The sequence below is a fragment of the Rhinopithecus bieti genome, unplaced genomic scaffold (assembly GCF_001698545.2).
Source record: "Rhinopithecus bieti isolate Rb0 unplaced genomic scaffold, ASM169854v2 scaffold_75975, whole genome shotgun sequence".
Taxonomy (NCBI): Eukaryota; Metazoa; Chordata; class Mammalia; order Primates; family Cercopithecidae; genus Rhinopithecus; species Rhinopithecus bieti.
The window spans coordinates 134,563-159,505 of NW_016828707.1; the positions used below are offsets into that span (position 1 = coordinate 134,563).

At 43.4% G+C, this 24,943-nt stretch overlaps 1 protein-coding gene across 1 annotated transcript in view; it reads right to left on the reverse strand.

Annotated features, from left to right (window-relative positions):
* Positions 1 to 24,943, reverse strand: part of STK32B (serine/threonine kinase 32B) — a gene marked incomplete at its 3' end in the record, with an annotated part of 393,231 nt that overhangs the window by 119,597 nt on the left and 248,691 nt on the right. Inside the window, exon 4 of the mRNA XM_017864573.1 lies at positions 11,345 to 11,518. Coding sequence (XP_017720062.1) covers positions 11,345 to 11,518 — 174 coding nt within the window. The remainder of the gene's footprint in view (positions 1 to 11,344; positions 11,519 to 24,943) is intronic.

Below are 24,943 nucleotides of genomic sequence, written 5' to 3' on the forward strand. Positions count from 1 at the left end.
GATCAAGTGGGCTTCATCCCTGGGATGCAAGGCTGGTTCAACATTCGCAAATCAATAAACGTAATCCAGCATATAAACAGAACCAAAGACAAGAACCACATGATTATCTCAATAGATGCAGAAAAGGCTTTTGACAAAATTCAACAGCCCTTCATGCTAAAAATGCTCAATAAATTCGGTATTGATGGAACGTACCTCAAAATAATAAGAGCTATTTATGACAAACCCACAGCTAATATCATTCTGAATGGGCAAAAACTGGAAAAATTCCCTTTGAAAACTGGCACAAGACAGGGATGCCCTCTCTCACCACTCCTATTCAACATAGTCTTGGAAGTTCTGGCCAGGGCAATCAGGCAAGAGAAAGCACTACTCTTTACAGTGGCGAGTGGCCAGGCTCGGACCCTGTCTACACACAGGGTGACCCCAATCCCTCCCTGCGTCAGTTATGCAATCTGGGTTTTGTCCACTTCACAGTCTTGCTCCTGTGTCCCATTATTTTGGGAACTAAGTCAGAGGTTTGGGTTTGTTTGTTTACAAACTCCACTGCTCATCAGAAGGAACCCAGACTTGGACCCAGAGAGGGCAGGATACTGCCCAAGGCCCAATTTAAGCCACTAAAGCCACTGTTTGGGAAAATCTGGAATCTTACATTCCTTCACATACACTGCTATTAAATGAGTCATGAGCCTTTGCCAAAAAGGTCATGGGACCAGAAGCCTGATCATACTTGCTACTTGGTATAATTCTTGTCCCCACAGCTTGAACACACTTGATTTCTCAGTGAGGTCGTATTGGCAAACGGGAGCCACTACCCCAGCCTCATTCTGCAATTAGTTTTCTAAGACAGACACAGAAAATTTTGCCAAAATATCAGGAGTCAAGATAGTTTGCCTTTCCAGAACTGAGGAGGCACAAGCTCAAAATCTGTATGTGAAAATAACAACCATATACCCACAAGCATTTCAACGTAGGAACACAAATGATATTCCCGTCAATTCATGCAAACTCAATGGGAAAGGACCACTGTCCCACAATATGACAGGGAATGCCAAGAACTTCAGGGAGGGAGGACGTTGAATAGTGTCACTTAAAATACATATTTATTTTTACGCACAAGCAAAAGCAAAAGAATTTCATTTTTCCATGAGGGTCGTCCATGTGATGTTTCCGTCATGAAAGCTTGGATATCAGATCAATTCTATGGATACATGTTGTTGGAGAACTTAATTACCATAGGTTATCAGAATAGAGACAGTATGAGCTTAGGCCCTCAAGCTTGGTGACTTGGGGTGGCCACTTCCTGTTCGCCCTTAGGTGAGTTATTCACCCTCCATGAGACACAGTGGTCTCACCTGTAAAATGGGACTACTAATAGGACCAGGTGAACTCACACCTGCAGAACATTTAACACAGAACCAGGCACATGCAAAATGCTCAGAAATGTTGGTTGTCATTATGGTCTAATGTCTCACCAACAATTTTGTTTTCTAATTTCCAATAACATATTTCAAACATGCATGTGCTTTTAGTGTATCCCTTACTTGCCTTAATGTGTTAACATTTTAAAATTAAGTGGTCCATGGGAACAGGAACGAGGAATTTAAAGACAGAGTTTGAAGCATCTGCTGTAAATTCATGAAAATGCAAAAAAAAAGGGGGGGGGGAGAATTATAATTTATTTTCATTTATACCATTTGAATCTTTTAAATTTTATAATATGTACACATATTATCTATTTAAAATAAGATCTGGGCTTAAAACCAATTACACTGGCATTTTACTTTAAAATGAACATTTTACTTTAAAATGTTCCTATTGAATTCAGTAAGATGATAAAATGATAAGATATACTTATCTTTTAGGTAATTTTGTAGAGAAACGGGAAGCATTTTGTTTTTTTTAAATATTATTTTAAATTATTTAATCTTTTTCAACTGTCGCCCAGGCTGGAGTGCAGCAGCACTATCATGGCTCACTGCAGCTTCGATCTCCCAGGCTCAGGTGATCCTCCCATCTCAGCCTCCCAAGTAGCCTTGTAGAGAGGGGATTTTGCCATGTTGCCTAGGCTGGTCTTGAACTTCTGGGTTTGAGTGATCCTCCTGCCTTGGCCTCCCAAAGTGTAAGCCACCACACTTGGCCTTGAGAAATGTGAAGTGTCTTTGAATGCTTGCATAGATAATACTGTTTTAACTAAAGAAAGGTGTTGGAGAGTTTCAGAATTAATCTATTACTGCTCTTAATAATTAAAAGACAAAAAAAAAAAGAAAAGATTTCTGACAAAGTTTGCCAAAAGAAAAAATGGAAAAAAGAAAAAACTCAGATAAGATTAACAATTCACTCAATAATAAAGAAGCCTTCACAAATATTTGATTTAATAAGCAGATATTTTCCCAAGACTGGAATCAGCAACTCCAAGGCAAAGGTTTTCTTATACATGTCAAGGTTCCTCCCTTGTAAAAAGAGACTGTAAGTCTGATGAAGTGAGTGGGTCATCAGTACTGAGACTGTTGGTTAATTTACATGGGATCCAAATTCAGGGTCAGGAGAAAAATACAGTGCATCATAGGTCATTGGACTTCGCTGGAAGATGTTTCCCAAGATAGTAAGAGACACTACGCAATAGGTTTCAGGCACTTCAGACACGATTTCATGTAGGTAACCCTACTGGTAAAAATTTTCACCAAGAAAAGCCTGAAAATGTACCAAACCGACTTTGATTAGTATTTAGATCAGTGCTCTGTTCAAAACAGTGAACAAATGGTTGCTGTTCATAGCTTCATATTTATGTGACTCTGAATTGGATTTTTAAGAGGCCAGAGAAAGGAGAGAATTACCGGGGTCCTGCACTTCACACGAGGCATGAGTTCTCTTCAAATCAGCTCATCTTCCCCAAATTGATGGATGCAATGCAACAGCACTGGCTATGGATCGTGGAGACTCTGAACAGCCTTCATTGTTCATTTTCTCTATTTTCATATGAATCATAGCTTAAAGCACTACTTTGTATATTAAAAGAATCATGACTACATCATAGAGTAGAATGCAAAACTTAGAGAAATTTTTAACATAACATCTAAGACTTCAAAGGAATGTCATACTTGTGATAGGCTACTTTGCACCCCTCCCTCACAAACTTTTCAGGAGCTAGCTTCTCATATATCAAAGAATATTTGGTTAGAGAAGTTCTAGGAAGCAGTTCAGGATATCGATATTGATTTATTAAATGTGAACTTGCATTGTCAAGTAACTTCAAGTAAGGTAGGCTCTTACTTTCTTTATTTTTTCTTCACTGATTTAACAAATAGTTCTAAAGCACTTACTATGTGCCAGGCATTATATTAGGTGTTGAAGATATGAAGATGAACAAGGCAGAAAAAGTGTGTGCCCTTAGAGAATTTACAGACTAGGCAGGTAATATAGTTTGGATGTGCATCCCCGCCCAAATTCCATGTTGATATGTAATTTCCAATGTTGGAGGTGGGGCCTGCTGGGAGGTGACTGGATCCTGGGGAGAGATTTCTCATGAATGGTTTAGCACCATCTCCTTGGTGCTGTCCTTTATGATAGTGAGGAAATTATCACGAGACCTGCTCGTTTAAAAGTGTATGGCTGTTCTCATTGTTCAATTCCCACCTATGAGTGAGAACATGCGGTGTTTGGTTTTCTGTCCTTGAGACAGTTTGCTCAGAATGATGGTTTCTAGCTTCATCCATGTCTCTACAAAGGACATGAACTCATTCTTTTTTATGGCTGCATAGTATTCCGTGGTGTACATGTGCCACATTTTCTTAATCCAGTCTATCACTGATGGACATTTGGGTTGGTTCCAAGTCTTTGTTATTGTGAATAGTGCCACAATAAACAAATTGTGCATGTGTCTTTATAGTAGTATGATTTATAATCCTTTGGGTATATACCCAGTAATGGGATCGCTGTGTCAAATGGTATTTCTAGTTCTAGATCCTTGAGGAATCGCCACACTGTCTTCCATAATGGTTGAACTAGTTTACACTCCCACCAACAGTGTAAAAGTGTTCCTATTTCTCCACATCCTCTCCAACACCTGTTGTTCCTGACTGTTGGCATCACACACTGGGGCCTGTTATAGGGTGGGGAGAGGGGGAGGGATAGCATTAGGAGATATACCTAATGTAAATGACGAGTTAATGGGTGCAGCACACCAACATGGCACATGTATACATATGTAACAAACCTGCACATTGTGCACATGTACCCTAGAACTTAAAGTATATTAAAAAAAAGTGTATAGCACCTCCCCTCTCTCCCTTGCTCCTGCTCTGGCCATGTGATGTGCCTGCTCCCCCTTTGCCTTCCACCATGATTGCAGGTTTCCTGAGGCCTCCCCAGAAACTGAACAGATGCCAGCACCATACTTCCTGTGCAGCCTGCAGAACCATGAGCTACTTAAACCTCTTTTCTTTATGAACTTCTTTTCTTTATAAATTACTCGGTCTCATGTATTTCTTTATAGCAATTCAAGAACAGCCCAATATAGCAAATTTATTCTTTGGATGCCTAGAAGTAAGTTACTGCCTAAATCATTATCAATTAGGATTACATGCCAGGAAGAAAGTAGACAAAGTGCTTTGGGAAAGTATGTGGTGAGGAATAAAGTGAGAACCTAGCTAGATAAAGTGTGGTCAGGAACACTCCGTGAAGAAGTGAGCATCTGGTTCCTGTTTTGGGTATCTATGAACAATTAGCTGATGTGACTGTGAACAGGACATAACCTTAGCTTTGCTTTTGCATCTGGGGAGGCAACAAGGTGTAGTGCAGAGAGCCTTTGACTACAAGTCATGTTCCAGTTAAAAGCTCCAATTCTACTGCTAACTAGCTGTGTGACCTTGGGTTAGAGGCTCAGCTCCCAGAAATGCCTGCTGCCTCATCCACACCATGGGAACAGTGCCTTCCTCTGGGGCGGATGTGAGGAGTCGATGAAATCCATATGTGCTCATTTGTATGTTAATATATGCAGGCACTCACTCCTATGAGCACTTTGTAAACAGTTTAGTGCAATTTGAACAACAAGGGAGCTGTACGCTCAGTGGTCATCAGCCTGAGATCTGGGGTTTGAACGCCTTGTTTCAAAGCCAGGGTTCCATGACCTGCCAGCTGTGTGTCCTGGTGCAAATCACCCAATCTCTCTGCAAAACGGGGTCATTATACTACCTAGCTCATTTTATTGCTGTAAGGATTAAATGAGATATTTGTGTGTGTACGTGTATGTGAGTGTGTGTATTATATACGTGTGGGTGTTTATAAATATTTATATATACGATGTGTGTACATACACATGTATATACTCCATGTGCATATATACACATATGCAAACACACATATGTATATGTATATAGTTTAAAGTAGTGTCAACACATTTTAATAAACTTGATTCATTGCTTAATAAACTTGATTCATTGTCACTGCTGTTCTTTATTTAGTTTTGTATACCCTGGATACCTAGCCAAGGAGTCCTGCCTTGGATGAAGATCCATCTTGGAATGCACTTCTAGTGCCTTCAGAAAGATTATTCTCAATGACAAGTTAGACCATGTCACTCCCAAGCTTCAATCCATCAATAAATGAGAAAAGCAGGGCCTGTTAGGGTGTGCTCCCTACCACCCTTGAGCCTTGCAATACAGGGTCCACCCACCTGGGGCCTCTCAAATTTGGGCCCTTCTGCCCAGTGCCTTCTGCATTCCTTTTCTCAGTTCTAATTCCTAATTATCCTACAAATCACAGACAGAGTATGGCAGAGGAAGCCTTCTCTGCCAACTCAGCCCCTGCCCTCCCCAACTCAGGCTGGCTGGGCGCCCCTCCTTGAAGCTCCCACTGGTGCTTTGTAGTGTTCTGTCATGGTCAGCATCCTTGGCTGCAATCATTTGTGGGGGTGCCTGTTCCACCCAGAAAGTTGAGTCTCATTCATCATTTTCTTCCTGGGAGCTGGTATACAGCCTTGCCCAGATGGGTATTTAAAGAAGGAAGGGCCAATTCAAATGCTATGAAAAGTAAATCTTCTCACTGCTTTAAAACAATTTGCTTGGGACTGACAGTGGTATTTCCCTGCTTGGGCACTATCAAAGTCACTGGGCTATGCCATAAAATATATTTTATTTTCTAAAGATCTATAACACCATCCTCAAAGGGTGGAGTTTTGTCACACAGAGTATATAGGAAAGACTGAACATAGATTTCAAGTCCAGTTCTGCCAGACAGAGGAAATAAGAATGGGGCATCTAAAAGAAGCCAGGCACAGATAAATTCTTTATGAACATTTTCTCATAAAAGTTGCATAACAGCCCAAGAAGTAGGTTTAATTAGGAGCATTTTTCAGATTAGAAAATCGAGGTCCAAAAAGTTGAGCAGAGTTTGGTAGCCCATCTAAGTCCAATAAGATGGAAGATAAATATCCTTGGCAATCCAACCTAGGCTTGCATTTGTGGGATAATTCCTCCACTTCCAAGTGTGGCTACTTTGAAAGAAGCAGCACTCATCTGAGGGTGTAAATACGGCATTGAAAGTGTCTGGTACAGACGCAGTGGAGGATTCAACAATTCAGCTGTTGAATTAATGCAAAACGTTGCACAGCATTTCCATACATCCTTACACATGGTTGTGTTCAGATACATAGTTTCAAATCTACACATACACACATTGAAAGGGGGATTTAGGAACCATATGGAAGGGGGTAAAAAAGACTGACTCAAATCCTTGCCAAGTTTATAATTTTAGAATTGGGAAGGTAATTCAACTGCAGTAGTCAGCGTTCTCCAGAAAAACAAAAGAAATAGAATATAGATATACATATATAACAGAGATTTATTATGGGAATCGGCTCCCGTGGTTTTGGAGGCTAAGAAGTCCTGGGATCTGCATCTGCAAGCTGGAGACCCAGGATAGCAAGCGGTGTAATTCAGTTCAAGCATGAAGGCCTGAGAATTTGGAGGCTGTGAGTGTAAGTCCCAGTCTAAGCCTGAAAGCCCAAAAACCTGGAGCAGTGATGACTGAAGACAGGAGAAGACGGATGATTCAGCTCAAGTAGGAAGAGTGAATGGCTGCAATTTTTCATTCTATTCAGGCCCTCAGAGGAATCGTTGATCCCCACCACATTGGGGAGGCCCATCTGCTTCATGCAGTTCACTTATTCAAATGCTGATCTCCTTTGGAAGCATCCTCACAGACACACTCAGAAGTAGTGTTTTACCAGCTCTCTGGGCATCCTTTAGCCCAGTCGAATTGACACAGAAAATTAATCATCACATATTCGCTTAGTAGACTTTAAAACATTCCCATAAATTACTCGACAGCTCCTTTTCCCCAGGGTAGATCTGGAATCTAAGAGCAGATGACCTCTACCAGAGGAATATTTGAGAATGACTTAAAACTTTTTCTGAAATCTGGTGAATCATAATGAAATGGCTCCAGCCAGCCATGCTGTCATGCAATGGTTCCATTTCCTGCCTTGTTCATCCCCGGCTCAGCTCTGGAACATTGGCATTTATCTCACCAATGTCCACATGACTTAGTGTCTCAGGGAATTTGGACACATGGATCATCTATCTATTGCACTCTAGTTCATGAATGGCTACAGTAATTCACGAAAGACACATATACAACTGATCTGTAAAGAACTCTTTCAGCACCTTCAAAGAAGCCCCATCAAGGAACAGAAGCATACTCTACCATAGTGTGACCTTCTTTAGGAAGTACAGCATCACACTGACAAGCACAGAGTCCAGAACCAGAATGCTTGCATTCATTCAAAAGCTAGTGAATGACTGAGTGAATGAACAGTTGTGTATTACGCTGAACAATATCTTTACTACTACTATTCTCCAATATAAAGTTATATGCAAATAGTTCAAAGAGCCAATAGTTTTGCAAGTTTTGTTACAATACAACAATCCCTATCACTTTCTGTTACAAACACATTTTGTCACAATAGCATTAATCCTATCACGTTCTCCCCCATTTATCCTCTATCCACTCATCTGTTCCAGGTTATAATTTTGGTATCTAACTCCTTATCTCTAAATGACAGACTTCTAATGACTCCTTCACTTTTTCACTCCAGGCTCTCCCTGGAGACTGGACTTCTTACTAGGGAAGATAAAGATTTAGCCGTCTTTCTCCAATCCCAGGAGACTCAGTCATCCTTCCCATTTCCTCAGTTTCTCAATGGAGTATCATTGAGTTTTTGGTTAGATTTTCAGGGTTTAGGTGATAGGACTAGGTATTATATCCAGGGTTGACCCATTTAGTAAGCTGTACTCTATGCAGATGTTGTCCTGTGCAACATTTTCCTTCCTTAAAATTAATGATGTTATTTTTGCTGAGGTTTTTTTCCCTGAACCTCTCATAATTCCACTTCAGATTCTTTACCAGCTAGCTAAATAAATCTCTCAAGGCCAGGTGCATCAGGAATTCTATCAGTTCACTTTTCCTGAAGAAGTCTCTCCCAGGGTCTCTGATCCACACTAATCAGAACTGGTCATAGCATACATGTGAGGCACAACTGACACCCCTTCAGCATCATCCTGGAGACTTCCTATGCCTATCTGATTTGCTGGAGTTCCAGCTTTCCGTATTCCATTTCTTTGTCCTCTTTGACTCATTCGTTCATTTTGGAGTCCATCTCATTTTCCTAGTACTTGAGAAAAGGTATATGGGAGGACTGCTTTTTGAAACCTGGAACTGGGGAAAATGTATACCCTTACACATGGTTGAGTAGCAGGTCTGCACTGCCTTCGAGCATTTAAGAAACTCAAAACTGGCTGGGTGCTGTGGCTCACACCTGTAATCCTAGCACTTTGAGAGGCCACGGTGGGTGGATTGCTTAAAACTCAGCAGTTTGAGACCACCCTGGGCAACGTGCTGAAAACCTGTTTTTACAAAAAAAATACCCCCCCAAAAATTGGTCAGAGATGGTGGTGTGTGCTTGTGGTCCCAGCTACTTAGGAGGGCGAGGTGGGAGGATCACTTGAGCCCAGGAGGCTGAGGCTGCAGTGAGCCACGATCGTACCAGTGCACTCCAGCCTGAACAACAGCAAAACCCTGTCTCAAGGAACAGAAAACAAAAACAAAAGAAATTTGAAACTATCCTGATTCTTCAGCCTCTATGACCTGTGGCTCTTCTCTGGAAGCCGATCAGATCTGACATTTGTTTTGCTATGTGTCTGTTTCTAGCCATAACTCTGTACCCTTGGTAGGCTTTCTCAATATGGAAAATCACGTATTTCAGGTCTGGGAGATTGTTCTTTAATCGTTTCACTGATGATTTCTTCCTTTATGTTTTGTCTCTATTACTTCTTGTGTTGAAATTTGTAGATTCCTTAACTTTGTTATGTTTTCTCTCATATTTTTTCTTTGCCTTTTTACTCTACTTTATAGAAAAGTATAAAGACTTTATCTTCCAACATACATTTTGAATTCTTTAAATTTCTGCTTTTACAATTTTGATTTATAAGAACTCTGATGTTTGTTCCCTGAATTTAAAAAAAACTGCTATTTCTTGTTTCACACATGCAAAATTCTTCTTTTATCCACTGAAAATACTGATCAGTTATTTTGATGTTTCCAGAGTCACTGTGTAGCCTAAGTTTTATTTTATTTTTTTTCCATTTTGTTGTTTGGATCTTGATGTTCAAGTGATGATTTCCCTGGATGTCTGATAATCCCATGCTGTCATTAACTTAATTGGGAGCTGATAATGAATGAATGGGGCTTGTTTATTATAACCTACACTCTAAGGTGTCCTGGAAAACCTTTGATGGCACAATCTCTTTCCTTTGGGCTCAGTCACATTTCCATTGAAATCACTTGAGTTCCCTGTGCAGCCGATGAAGGCATAAAGGCACCATTCTTTGATCTCAGTTGTGGTGGCGGGGGCGGGGAGGGTGCTGTCATTTCAGCATGTAGTACATGTATGTTCAGATAATCTTGCCATTGTTAGTACAGTATCCCAACCCAGGCAGGCTTGATGTCATTTAGCCCGGATTTCATTTCACCATTTGTAGGTACATGTAATGTTCAGATTAAATCTTTGCCATTTTGTTTTAAGTTTTACAGTATTCCCAAAACCCAGGGGCAGGGCTTGATGTTCATTTAAAGGGCCACGGAACAACTCTCCATTTTTTTAAGCAGACTAACCTTTAGTTTTCCTTTTGGGTAAGGAAGCGGGCAACCGCCCAGCTCTCCGGAGTTGGGAAACAGGTCTATGTTTCTCTATACTACTTAAGAAGTTTTCAACAATTCACCTTATTATAGCCTCTTTTCACCAGCTGCCCCCATCCCATACATACCAGGTGCTGCCAATTCCTGAGCTTTGGGGGAATTCTTTTGTATCTATTAGTTCTTGACACTCCCCAGCAGCAACATTAAATTCAGTTTCTGGTATCCTAAGTCATCGATCACTTTACATCTTTCTTTCCACCTTTCCCCACTATTTTCACTGAGGTCCCCTTCCAGTGTTCCCTATCTTCATAACTTTATCACTTTTAAAATATTCCTTACTGTCATTTAATGGAGTTTAAGAAGGGAAAAATGTAGACGTATGTGCTTAATCTGTCATCTTTACCTAGAAGTTCAAATCCTCATCTTTTCCAAATCTTCCAAAATTAGTTAAGTTACAAGGAGATCAACTAAGCACAGTGCAAGACCATGGGTAAACCAATTTGGAGCCCCTCACACTAGCTGCCTCTTCTGGGGTCAGTGAGAAGAGTTATGAATGACACCATCACTTTAAAGCCTTTCGTTGAGTTCCAGCTTCTGCAGACAAAGTCACTTTGCTCACCTGTGTAGGACATGGCACTACTGTGCATAGCAGGGAGAAGCAAGGTCCCTGACGAGGCTGCAGAAACTCAGAGCTTTTATGCAAAGCCCAGAGCCAGCACTGAGGCTTCCCAAGAGAAAGATATCCTCCACAATGCACAGCACTGATTTCTAAGTACGGAAAAATAGAGAGTAGAATCCCTCACACTCCCAACTCACTAGTATAATAATGCTACTATAATTCTTCTGACTTGAGACAAGAGGGACAGAATGTTCCAGCTTCCCCAGGCATACTGGAGCAGAGAAGATAAGGCCAGCCACCAGTCATGTCTCTAAGCAGTAGTGTACGGGTGTAGGATGGGAGGCGTACGTGCTGGTTGTAAAGAACATAAAAAAAAAACAGGAAGAAAAGTGTTCTGCTTTTTTTCCCCTGATGCACTACCACTTTTAAACCATGTCAAGGACAAAATTCTCTCCCCACTACCGCAGACTGCTCATGACACCCTAGCCCATGGTGCCTCTGTCCCAGGCATCCCGCCAGCAGCCCAGTTACCTGTGGATGATGTGGTACCTCTGAAGATACTCCAGGGCCAGTGCCAGCTCACAGATGTAGAGTTTCACAGTCCCCTCTGTGAAATGCACATTCTGCTGCAGATGGTAGCGCAGGTCTCCTCCCAGGAGCAGGTCCACCACCATGAACATGTCCTCCTCGTCCTGGAAGGAGTACCTAGGAGCACAGAGGGACAGAGAACATTAGGGGTGGAGGCACCTTAAGCACCCTCAAGACCAATGCCCCCATTTTACAGAAGAGCAAACTGAGGCTCAGAAAGAGGCACTAAGTTGCCTGAGTCATGGTGCTATGGGAGTGGAGGGGAAGGGGCGAAGGCTTTTAATGCTCAGGCTGCCTCCACATTTGTTGGGGTTTCCTCACTTCTTACATAGCAAAGGCAAGCAGGAGTACCTAGCATTAGTTCCCAGGCTCTGGCAGACAGATGATAGTTTAACTATGACAGGACTCCAGCATGTTTCTTCATCTGTTTTTAGCAGGTGCTTTAATGAGATGGTGTCAGTTGTTTGCAGGAGTTAGCCTCCAAAGACACACTCCCCTCCCAAACACTCCCTCCATTCCCTGCATATGCATGCTGCTCTCCACATGGAGCTTGTTTCTGTAGCTCTTGAATGCAGTGGTATTATGGGACATCCAAGTCTAGGCCTCAAGGGAACAGGCAGTTTCTAATTCTTGCCTCTTGGAACCCAGCCAGATCCAAGCCACATGAAGAGGCCAAAAGAAGGAAAACCAAATCCCCAGCTGAGTTCCCAGTGACAGCCAGCGCCACTGCCTGCCACACGAGTCAGCCGCCTTGAGCATTTTGATATTCCACTGCAGCCCCAGATAGCATGTGGAGCAGAAGTACAGTCCAGCTGAGCCCAGTTACCCCACAAAACATGAGATGATTAAATGGTGGTGTTTTTACACCATTAAGTTTTAGGGGTAGTATTTTGTTTTGTTTTTGAAACAGTAGAAAATTGATACAGTACTGAATTCATTTTTAAAACATGCACTTGGGCTTTCTAAGGACTGAAGAGCCAATATATAGAATCTGAGACTGTTGTTAAACAATTGTAGAATAGCATCACATCACAAAATGTTATCAAGTTCCTTGTAGATTCATGGGGTATAATAATGGAATCATGTAACATAATCACAGAATTGCAGAATATAATCATGGAAGCTTAGATCTGTGTCTTAGATCCTTAGATATTAGTCTGAATCAGTTAGGTCCTTCCCCTCACTTAACAGAACAGGAAACTGAGGCCCAGAGGGAAGAAGGGACTTGGTGAGTCAGTGTAGGTGTGGGGACAAGAAGCCAAATCCCCTGGCTCTCACTCGCTGCAGTGCCCTGATGACCATGCACTGTTGGGATGTTGCTGTAATGCTCCCCTACTGTGTTCCAGTATCCTGGGTGTGCAGCCCTGGGGAGGGAGCCTGATGTATGATTTGGTCCGAGGACAGGCAACAGAACCGCATGCTTATAGGACAGGGAATTTCAGGGTTGGAAGGACCTCTAATCCCCTTCAGCTCCTGTTACAGAGATTGGGGTCCAGGCGAGAGGAGATGGCTGGACACAAGTCGTATCTATCCTCTTTGTGTGTCTTACCCATTGTTTATAATTGTTCAGAATTAAGGCAAGGAAGGGGGCTATTTATTGTGTCCCCAGATCACGAATTTACCAGGTGCTTACAGAACACCTACTGTCTGATAGGCATTGGGCTATGTGTTGGGGACACTGGGACAAAGAAACTGTCTTTGCCCTGGAGGAGTGCACAATGCCCTGGGAGGGGCCGGGCAGACAGTCACTGACAATGCACGGGTGGGCGTTCTAGGAGTCTTTCCAGGGTGCAGGGGAGTGTGGGAAGGGAGGAAACCAGTGCTCCAGGAGGCGAAGGTGGGCGGGAGGAACTGGGAAAGTCTTTGCCCATAAGGGGTTTACTGGGTCAGGAACACACAGGCTGTGTGACTCAGGCACAGAGGGAAACAGCGTGACCCATGGCGGGAGGCTGGATCATGGCCTAGTACCCACAACCTGCACAAACAGCAGAGGGCCACCTTTGGGAGTCACTGTGGTAACATGGATGAGCAGGAGTGGAGTAAGATACAGTCCCTGCTCCTCACGGAATTAGAGACTGGAACAAACCTAAGAGATGGAATGAAGTGTGTACGATCAGAGACTCACGGGAAGTGCTGCGAGGGTGGAGGGGGCAGGGCTGAAGCTGCCATCTTTCTCCCAGGCTGTTCTGTGCTGAGAAGCCCTCCTGCCTTTCTGGGCAGAGGCACCCAGAGTACCCAGGGGCAGCCCAAAGCCTCACTGCTGCCCAGACGTTCCCAATATTTCTGTCATAGTTTCAAGGCACTATTTCTACAAGTTTCAGTGAGAATATTTGTGTTTGCCCAGAAAGCTTTTATTACTGTTGATATTAGTAATTATTATTCTCACTCTCACTCTCGGCCTCCCAAAGTGCTGGGATTATAGGCATGACCCACCGAGCCCGGCCACCAGCTAGACTTTAGATCTGTTTCAGGGCCAGTATAACCTCATTCATGCTCCTTCCCCTCAACAAAGAGGAGCATGTAAGTGACACAGTCTCGCTGGGAAGCACAGGACTACCTTGTTTTACTGCGCTTCACTTTCTTACAAATTGAAGGTTTGTGGCAACCCTGCCTCCAGTAAGTCTATCAGTGTCAATTTTCCAATAGCGCCTGCTCAATTTGTATCTCTGTGTCACATTTTGGTAATTCTTGCAATATTTCAAACATTATTATATCTGCTATAGTGATCGATGATAAATGGTCTTTGATGTCACTATTACAATTGTTTTAAAGCACTGCAAATGACATCCATATAGCACCGAATGCTTCATGGATAAATGTTGGATGTGTTCTCATGCTCCACTGACCAGTAGTTTCCCATCTCTCAATTTCTCCTTGGGCCTTTCTATTCCCTGAGGCATAACGACATTGAAATTAGGCCATTTAATAACTTTACAAAGGCCTCTAAGTGTTCAAGTGAATGGAAGAATCACACATCTCTCATTTTACATCAAATATTAGAAATGATTAAGCCTAATAAGAAAGACATGCCAAATGCCAAGATAGGCTGAAAGCTAGACTCTTACGCCATAAAGTTAGCCAAGTTATAAATGCAAAGGAAATGTTATTGAAGGAAATAAAAATTGCTAGTCCAATGTACGCATGTAAGACATGAAAGCCAAACAGCCTTATTGCTGATATGGAGGAAATTTTAGTGGTCTAGATAGAAGACCAAATCAGCTACAACATTCCCTTAAGCCAAATCCTAATCCAGAGCAAGGCCTTAACTCTCTTCAATTCTGTAAAAGCTGAGAGAGGTGAGGGAGTTGCAGAAAAAGAGCTGGAAGCTAGCAAAGGTTGGTTCATGAGGTTTAAGAAAAGAAGCCATCTCCAGAACATAAAAGCACAAGGTGAAGCAGCAGGTGTTGATGGAGAAGCTGCAGCAAGTTACCCAGATGATCTAGCTCAGATCATTGGTGAAAGTGAATACACCAAACAGGAGATTTTCAAAGTAGAAAAAAATAGCAAATAGCTTTATATTGGAAGTAGATGCCATTTAGGACTTTCATAGCTGGAGAGGAGAAGTCAATGCCTGGCTTCAAAGGTTCAAAGGCAGGCTCGCTTGTTAGGGAGGCTCTCTTGTTTCAGCAGCTGGTCACTTCAAGTTGAAGTCAATGCTCATTTACCATTTTGAAAATACCAGGGCTCTTAAGAATGATGCTAAATCTATTCTGCCTGTGCTCTGTAAGTAGAATAAAAAACCCCAGATGACAGCACATCAGTTTACAGCAAAATTTACCAAATATTTTAAGCCCAATGTTGAGACCTACTTCTCAAAAAAAAAAAAATTCCTTTCAAAATATTACCACTGTTAGTCACCCAAGAGCTCAGATGGAGATGTACAAGATTAATGTTGTTTTCATGATAAAAACAACATCCATCCTGCAGCTAATGGATGAAGGAGTAATTTTGACCTTTGAGACTCATTATTTAAGAAATACATTTTGTAAGACTATAACTGCCATAGATAGTGATTCCTTTGATGGATCTGGGCAAAGTAAATTGAAAATCTTCTGGAAGGATTCACCATTCTAGATGTCATTAAGAACACTCGTGATTCATGAGAAAAGGTCAAACTACTAACATTAACAGGAGTTTGGAAGAAGTGGATTCTAACCCTCATGGATGAAGTCGTAGGTTCGAGACTTTAGTGGAGGAAGGCACTGCAGATACGGTAAAAGTAGCAGAAGAACTAGAATCAGAAGTAGAACCTGAAAATGTGACTGAACTGCTGCCATCTCATGATAAAACGTTAAGAGACAAGGAGCTGCTTCTCCCATGGATAAGCGAAGAAACTAGCTTCTTGAGATAGAATCTGCTCCTGATGAAGGTGCTGTACACATTGTTAAAATGACACAAGAGGTTTAGAATATTACATAAGCTTAGTTGATAAAGGGGCTGTAGGATTTGAGAGGACTGACTCCACTTTTGAAAGAAGTTCTATTGTGTGCAAAATGCAATCAAACAGCACCACTGGCTATAGAGAAATCTTTCATGAAGTGAAGAGTTCATCACTGTGGCAAGCTTCATTGTTGTCTTATTTTAAGAAATTTTCAGTCACCCCAACCTTCAGCAACCACCACCCTGATCAGTAAGCAGCCATCAACATGGAGGAAAGACCCTCCACCAGCAAAAAGACCGTGATTTGTTGAAGGAAGACTCGGATGAGTGTTAGCATTGTACCTATCAAGTATTTTCAGATGCAGCTATGTACACTTGTTAGACATAATGCTGTTGCACACTGAATAGAGTACAGTATCGTATAAACATAACTTTTATAGGCACTAGGAAACAAAAAAGAATGTCAATAAGACCTGTCTGGAGAGAGAACCTGCAGAGAGGGAAGCAGGGCTGGGAGCTAAATGCAGAAAGAGGCACTGCTGGAGGTACTGGCTCCCACCTCGTCAGAAGAAAGACCCATCCCTGAACTTCATATTTACATGACATGAGCAATGACCTTTTTCTTTTTTTTTTTTTTTTTTTTTTCGGAGACAGAGTCTCCTCTGTCGCCGCAGGCTGGAGGTGCAGTGGGCCAGATCCTCAGCTCACTGCAAGCTCCCCATCCCAGGTTTACGCCAATTCTCCTGCTCAGCCTCCGAGTAGCTGGGACTACAGGCGCCCGCCCACCTCGCCCGGCCTAGTTTTCTTTGTATTTTTAGTAGAGACGGGGCGCCCCACCATGCCCGCGCTTAGCCAGGATGGTCTCGATCTCCTGCGACTCCGTGCATCCACGCCACCGTCTCGGCCTCCCAAAGGTGGGATTACAGGCTTGAGCCACTGCGCCCGGCCGACTTTTTTTTTTAAATTAAGCTACTCTGAGTTTCTGTGACTTGGAACTGAGTTACCTGATACAAATTTTCATGTATTTGCTACTGGATAGAAGAATATAGATGCTCCAAAAGAAACCACAGAAATCAAATATAATATGCCTCCTACAGATGTGCAATTTTGTATTCTAATAGCTGATGGACTGTTGAAACATTACATGAATAACCAGCAAGTTCTGTACTCTCAAGTCACAGCTAAACTGTCAAAAGGGTATATCGTTCAGTATTCCATCATAACTCTTTGAAGGAGCAACATGAATTTTCTGAGGGAAACTTGCACACTGGAATGAATCCTAAAGAGGAAAACCAAAATGCAAAGAGAACAATAATGTAAGCAATAATTCAGGTTGTAGCTTTTTCTTGCTGCAGATCCACATTCTGCCCCAGGCCACAGACCCTACATTCCCCGGGAGACTCAATATTATTACTGGAGAACAGAGAATGACCTCTCATTTATCTCTCTGCAGTTTTGCACTATTTCACAGCTTTGTGACATTGTCCCTTTTGCTTCTTCTCGTATTAGAATTATAATTATATTCTCATAATAGTGCTGAACATTGTCATGGAAATGATGGAGATCACAAATAAGAGAGCTAAGCTCTATCACAGTAACTCTGACCTATGGAAAAATCTGGATAATGAGGCTCTCCTTGCAAGAGCAAAGAAAATTGTGTGCTGTGAAGGCATAAATCCTTGCCTGGCTATTGCAATAGAACAACATAAAGAATGTGATTTTCCATGTTTTTTTTTAAATTATTAATTTCCTAGTTTATTCCGGAAGGGATTCGGGTGACTTGTGAAATGTATATAACATAACGGAATTAAAAATAAGGAAGACAAAGATCAACTCACAGAAAAAAAAGGAAACCAAGAAAATAGAATCAGGAAAAAATACCCCAATTTATGCCTCAAGATCCTGTGTGCTTGCCTGAAATGGGCCATCAATGTGTCTCAAATCTCCCCAGCACACAGAGTAAAAAGAGAAACACAATCCGCCACATGATTCAGAGCTGATGTGGAAAAAAAACAATTGTTCAGGAAAAGCAAGATTTTTGTCCTGGTACTGAAATCAGCGGGAAATTTCTTCCACTGGATGCTTATGAAGACAGTGTTCTGTAATGTGGTGAACCATGGGTCCACATAAAATAACTCTAAACACAGTAATAAGTGGAACACGAATTTTTTGCATGATGTACTTCAGGGTAGGCTGAAGGCATTAAAAATCCAATTTCATAGAAGCACTGCTACATGGGGCCAAGCAATGAGACTATGCATCATGCTCACGGATGAACTTTCTTCAGAACAGGATAAATTTAGAGCAGAGCACGAGGTGAATGGTCTTCAGGGACGACTTCACAAAGACGGGCTCACACACACAGCAGCAAGTACTCAGTAGGCTTCTCCTACGCATTTGGCTTTTGCCAGAAGCCAAGAATTTAGTGGGAGAAGTCAGCACTTGAGTGCTTAATTGGGCTTAAGATCTTCATAAGGGAGCTGTCATGTTAGGACAAGTCCCTGGATGGACCCACACTCTCACAATTCTACACGTTCACCCACAATATTCCTTATTCCTGGAGCACCACCTCTGTCCTCCTGTCCATCACTCACTTCTCAGGTTAGTGCAGGGTTCCCAAACCCAGAGCAGTTTTGCTCCCCTGGGGATGCTGGACAATGTGTGGAGACAGTTTTGGTTGTCACATTTGGGAGGGGTGCTGCTGTCATCTAGTGAGTTGGGGCCAGGGATGCTGCTAAATATCCTACACTGCACAGGACAGCCTCCACTACAATTACCTACTGCAAAATGGCAACAGCGCTGAGGTTGAAAAACCCTGGTTAAGACTGATGCTCCCTTCTTTAAGCCTTCCCTAACCCTGGAAACTGGGGCAGGCAACCCGCTAGTCCCTTATGATAACAACAGTTAACACTGATGTGATGCATGCTCTGTGCCAGACACCGTTCTAAGTGCCTTATTTTCTTTTTATTTTTTGAGATGGAGTCTCCCTCTGTTGCCCAGGCTGGGATGCAGTGGTACGATCTTGGCTCACTGCAACCTCTGCCTCCTGGGTTCAAGAGATTATTCTGCCTCACCCTCCCCAGTAGCTGGGATTACAGGCACATGTCACCATGCCTGACTAGTTTATATATATATATATATATATACACACACACACATATATATATACATATATATACACACATATATATATATGTATTTTTTTTCTTTGAGACAGAGTCTCACTCTGTTGCCCAGGCTGTGCAGTGGGCGGATCTCAGCTCACTGCAAGCTCCGCCTCCCGGGTTTACGCCATTCTCCTGCCTCAGCCTCCCGGGTAGCTGGGACTACAGGCGCCCGCCACCTCGCCCGGCTAGTTTTTTGCATTTTTTTAGTAGAGACGGGGTTTCACCATGTTAGCCAGGATGGTCTCGATCTCCTGACCTCGTGATCCACCTGTCTCGGCCTCCCAAAGCGCTGGGATTACAGGCTTGAGCCACCGCGCCCGGCCAGGTTTCATATTTTTAATTGTGACAAGGTTTCACCATGTTGGCCAGACTGGTCTTGAACTCCTTACCTCAAGTGATCTGCCTGCCTTGGCCTCCCAAAGTGCGGGGATTACAGGTGTGAGCCACCATGCCTGGCCTAAGTGCTTTATGTATATGCACTCATTTAATGCTCCCAACAATCCTTTGAGGTAGGAGTTATTACAAACTACCTTGGATAGCTCAAGACCTTGAGGTTCAGAGAGATTAAGTAACATGTCCAAGATGACAGCCAGGGAATGGCAGAGCTGGGACTGAGCCAAGATAGTCCATGTCCAGAACCCAGACTCTGTGCTTGATGCTCTACAGCACTTTCCTTGCAGCCAAGTCACCATCGCTCTCCTGGTCTCTTCCCCACCAGCCAGTGAACTCTGAGTGCAGGGACCTAGCTAATTCAGCACCATCCCCTGCATTTAGCACATAGCCAGGAGCATCCCACACACTCCAGAATGAATGGGCCACAAACACCCGAAGCACCCGTATTCTGTGGGGCACATTGGGTCAGTCAATGATGTCTACACAAAAGTGGGGCATTGTACAGAAAAAAGACAGGGTAGAGGGTTGATGGCGAAAGAAGGCTGCTAGGCCCTGCTGTTTATGTCACTGCTTACAGGAACCTGCTTTTTCTCTGGCCTCTTCTTGTCACAGAGACCAGGAACTTCCACTAGCCTGAGTGACTCACCGGTCTCTCTCCATAGCCTTCTCCCTCCCTTGCAGGGTGCAGAAGTGATAGATCTGATGGGTGAGTCCAGAAGCAGCAGCCGTACTCAGCACAGCCCCCTCGGGCTCCCCTTCTGCTTCAGGACCTGCCCACAGAGGGCTTATACTCCTGTTTGCTCTCTCCAACAGCCAGGGCCTGGCTAGTGGAGGGGGACTTGCAGGTGACCACCGTTTCCTGTGCCTCTGAGGTAATTCCATTTCAGAACTCAAGAGTTAGCAAGCCGTTTCGGCTCCTGATCTAAAGTGGGTTTCTCTGATTGACTGTTAACCTGAATTGGATACTTCCACCTCCACCTGTCAGACTCCTGTCTCTCTGTTAGTCCTAAAATCAAGAAGGGAGAAGAGGTTTTCTTCATAGACACCCTGCTCATCCCTTAACACTTGTCCCATCTAACCATGGGACGTGTGCATTATCACCCTCAATTGCCCAATGGAGGAAACCAAGTCCAAGAGAGGTTAACTGGTCCAAGGTCCCTAGGTCAGTTTTCTTCGAAAGCATGTCATCATCAGCCTCGGGGGCTGCTTACAAACTAAAGGTCAGCCATGCTAATAACACATGAAATACACGTGAACACATATGAGGGAGGTAATGCCAGTTGCTGGGGGAAATCTGGAGTTGGAACAGCTTGGTTCAGCTCCTCCTTTTACCTGATGAGTGACTGACTCTCCATCTCACCTTGCCCAGGGCCTGGCCAACAGTAGAGCATCCACAAACCTTGCGCAGTTGTTAAAGGTAGGGGAGGTGGAAAGGGAAAGGAAGAGTCTGGAGGAAACCCTAAACCTTTTTAATCTCCAGGCAGCACGATGCCACTTGAACTATTTGAAACAGGCACCTTTCTTCACTTCTTCCTGAGGCAAAAGTCACTGGGTGCCCAGAGATGATTCTGTGGGATTCAGAAAATCTCTGCAGCCAGGAAAAGCCACGTGTCTACAACACTCATCTCCTGTGTTTTTACTGGGTGGTGTCTGCAGGAGCAATGAGCTGAGTATCGCCTCAGGCCACTTTCCATTCCATCTGACCTCTGAGGGGAGCAGATGGAGGGGAGGTCTCACCCACTATGCTCACCTCTAGCGATTCTTAAAAATGTAACAGCCAGCAAGAGAGGAGCTAAGAATAGCCTCACAGGCTACAGAAATCCAACCATGGAGCGCTGGGCTTTCTGACAGCTTAAATTGTACAAGGAAAAAAGAGCTTATCAAGCCTGACTTGTGCTTGATACATGTCTTTAATAACATTCACAATGATAAGGTTTTTATTATTTATTTTACAGACAAGGTCTTGCTGTATTGCCCCGGCTAGTCTTGAACTCCTGTCCTCAAGCAATCCTCTTGTCTTGGCCTCCCAAAGTGCTGGGATTACAGGTGTGAGCCACTGTGTTCAGTCAGCCCCCCTGCCCCCCCCACCCACCTTTTTTAAAATTTGACTTGAGGTACAAGAGTCTTAAAGCCACTCAAACATGATGGCTCTCATCGTTCTTCACACTGGACTGATTCTCACCTCCTATCTCCTTCCCAGGAAGCCAAAGGAAGCTGGTTAGCTTCCAACCGCCTCCCGTATACCAAGGCAACAAGATAGGAACCTCTCAAAGCCATCCAGCGCTTCCAGGCAGAGGCAGTTTGGGGCAGGAGCGATCGTGTGATGAGGCGAAGGCAGGCTACAGGTCCACGTTGCCCCCATCCCACTCCATGGAGGGGCTTTGAAACAGGCACCAGGGGCTTTTGATAGAGGAGATAGTGGGAAAAACGCACAACAAAGGAGAGGCATACATACTGTTTGCGGGGACGGTGAGCCTGAAACAGTAGCTCTAGCTCCCTTAGCAGTGGAAAGAAAGCAAAGGGCAATGTGGAATGACCAATGCAGCTCTCACCACTTGATTAAATAAGATGAAGCCAAACTGCTGTTCTTGGGCCAAATTCCAAAAGAAATTTATAACTTGCATTCTCTTACAAAGGGCATTGAATGAAAGAATGCAGAAGGAATAATGATAACTCACATACGCTGAGTGCTTCCTATGTACTAGCCATGGTCCTAAGTGCTTTTTATAATACCATTGACGGAGGCTCCTGGCTCTATGTGAGCTTTTTACATTGGAGATCTCACTTAATCTTCCAATGCTTGGTGCAAGCATTATTATGGCCATTTTAGAGGTGACAGAACTGAGGTTCAGAGAAGCTGAGTAACTTGCCTAGTGTCGCACTCAGCTTTGCTCCAACCCCCTCCCTCTGAAATCCTTTTGCCAACCACATCTTCAAAGCCCTTTTGTACTCTCTCAAAGACCCTTCCCTTCAGCCATACAGTGCACACCCTTCTGAGTCTACAGTGATGAACTTTTCAGCATTCAGGACACATGCATCGTCTGTTGAACATAATCAATCTGTTCCTAAAAACCAGTCATTCTGTTTGAAGACACTGAAAATATATTTCCCATTATTTTAAGTGGGAAAAATTATAATGCATCACTCTTCAAACCAAATTTCTCAACCAATTTCTTAAAACACATGGTAAACACAACAAAATAGATAGGAGATCCATCTGCTAATATGTCAAGTGTTTCCATTCCATCCTCATGATCAAACACTAAATATAGTGAATGATGTTTTAGTTTTGGGTTTTTGCAGTAACAGGGTCTTGTTTACCCTCAGCAGTGTCTAAGACCCACACCCCTGTGGCGATAGATACTTAATGTGATTTTTCAAACTGACTACACTTGGTGCTGACATTTCACTAGCTGTATCTGAAATGTAACTTGAGACATGCCCTGATACCACATTGTTAAAAATGTTATATTGAGTTTCAGGACTGTAAATCTAATTTTTTCCATATAAACAATAGCTGAAAAAGTATTGATAGATATATACAGGGTTGAGTCATGTGAAATTGCCAGTGTTTACCCAGTTTTGACTACAGAAGTAACAATTTCATATGGTTCAATCTAATACAGTCCATGTAGCCTTAGTAACAAAAATCAAGAGGCACTGGACCAGGAAAATGTTAACTGCAGAGGCGTTCTGCAGGGTGAGTATGCCTGAATGTTTGCTGAACACCTGCTATGTACCAGGCCCTATCATGGGAGGGGGAATCATTCATCAACCAGATGTGGTCGCTGTACTCAAGATGCTCACTGTACTCTAGGAGGGGAAGGACAAGGTAGCATAGAAACACATAGGGGAGGGACCTATCAAAAAAGGGGAGGGATTCTGAAGGGGAAGAGACGTCTAGGTAGAGTGGAGACTTGAATTGGCTCATCAATGTCTGTCCCACCCTCCTGCAAGAGTGATTTCCTGTAACTGCAACGGCTAGAAATCTGCCAAGCTCATTTCCCAGACTCCACGCAGCTAGAGTTCCTTCATGATTTAGGTTTCTCAGTAAGTTGCATCCACGTAAGACTCAGCAAAGTGGGGCGAGGTCTGAGGTCTCATTCTGGGAGGCAGCTTCTCAACTGCAGCAGGGGCAGCCACATCCTCTGCAGGTCAGTTCTCCCTGTGACTTGGGGCAGAGCTCTGAGTTTCAGCCCAGAGTCAGCTCTTCTGCCTCCCAGGGATTCTGAGAAGACATTTCATACCCTGTAACAAATCCCTCTCTGAACTAACTAGACTATATTCTCTTCCTTGAAGCTGAGCCCTGGTTGCTACAACCAGAGAAGAGCAGAGAGCAGGGACAATGGTCCAGAAATAAGGAACAGCACGAACAAAGGCTGAGAGGAGTGGTGAGCATGGGTTCAAGCTCTGGATGGCTGGGGTGAGTGCTGGAGAGGGGTAAGATGGGAGTGAGAAGGAGACCCTTCAAGAAGGGCTTTGTACGTCATGATGAGAAGTTTGGACTTTATTCTTGCACAAGGGGAAGCTACCGAGGAGTTGGAAACAGGAGAAAGTCCTGGTCAGATCTGAGTTTTGGAACAGCTGCTCTGGCGGCTACATATCGGATTAGTCGGAGGACTTTTGCTTTAGGCAGGAGAGCAGTTGAGTCATTATTGCTTCATTGGTAAGCAGTGATGAGCCCCATTCAGCCAAACACACAAACCCTATTGAAGTGTACAGGCTCTGGAGGCAAAGTCCTAGGTTCTGGGCCCCACATCCTCATTAGTCATACAGGGATTATCGTGGTGTTTACGTCCTGGTGCTGCAAAGATTTCATGAGTTATTATGAGTCAAGGGACTGGAAAACTGACACATAATGAGTGCTTGAAAAATACTTGCTATTTTTGGCCAGGCGCGGTGGCTCACGCCTGTAATCCCAGCACTTTGGGAGGCCAAGGCGGGCGGATCACGAGGTCAGGAGATCAAGACCATCCTGGCGAACACAGTGAAACCCCGTCTCTACTAAAAATACAAAAATAAATAAATAAATAAATATTAGCCGGGCATGGTGGCAGGTGCCTGTAGTCCCAGCTACTCGGGAGGCTGAGACAGGAGAATGGCATGAACTCGGGGGGCAGAGCTTGCAGTGAGCAGAGATCACGCCACTGCGTTCCAGCCTGGGTGACAGAGCGAGACTCCATCTCAAAAAAAAAAAAAAAAAACTTTGCTATTTTTATTATTCTCAAGAGCTTTCCCATGAATCCAGCCTACTGCATCCTTCTTCAGTATGAACTCTGCTCTGGTCATCCTGAAGGACTTGGAGTTAGTCAAATATGCTCTCTCTCTCTCATACCGTTGTACCTTTTCTTATGCTGTTCCTTTGTCTGAAAGTACCTACCCTGTGATTCTGGGCCTAGCCAATTCACCATTTAAATCACTGCAGTGATGTCCCAATATACCTGGAATAAATTCAGGATCCCTTAACAGCCTACAAAGCTCTGTGTGATCAGCACTCTCCAATCGCATTTTATCTTGCTCCTGACTTTGTTTTCTTAATCTATTTATTTTGACTTTCATTCTTCTTTCTGTTCCAGGGTTGAGATCTTCGCACTTGCTGGTC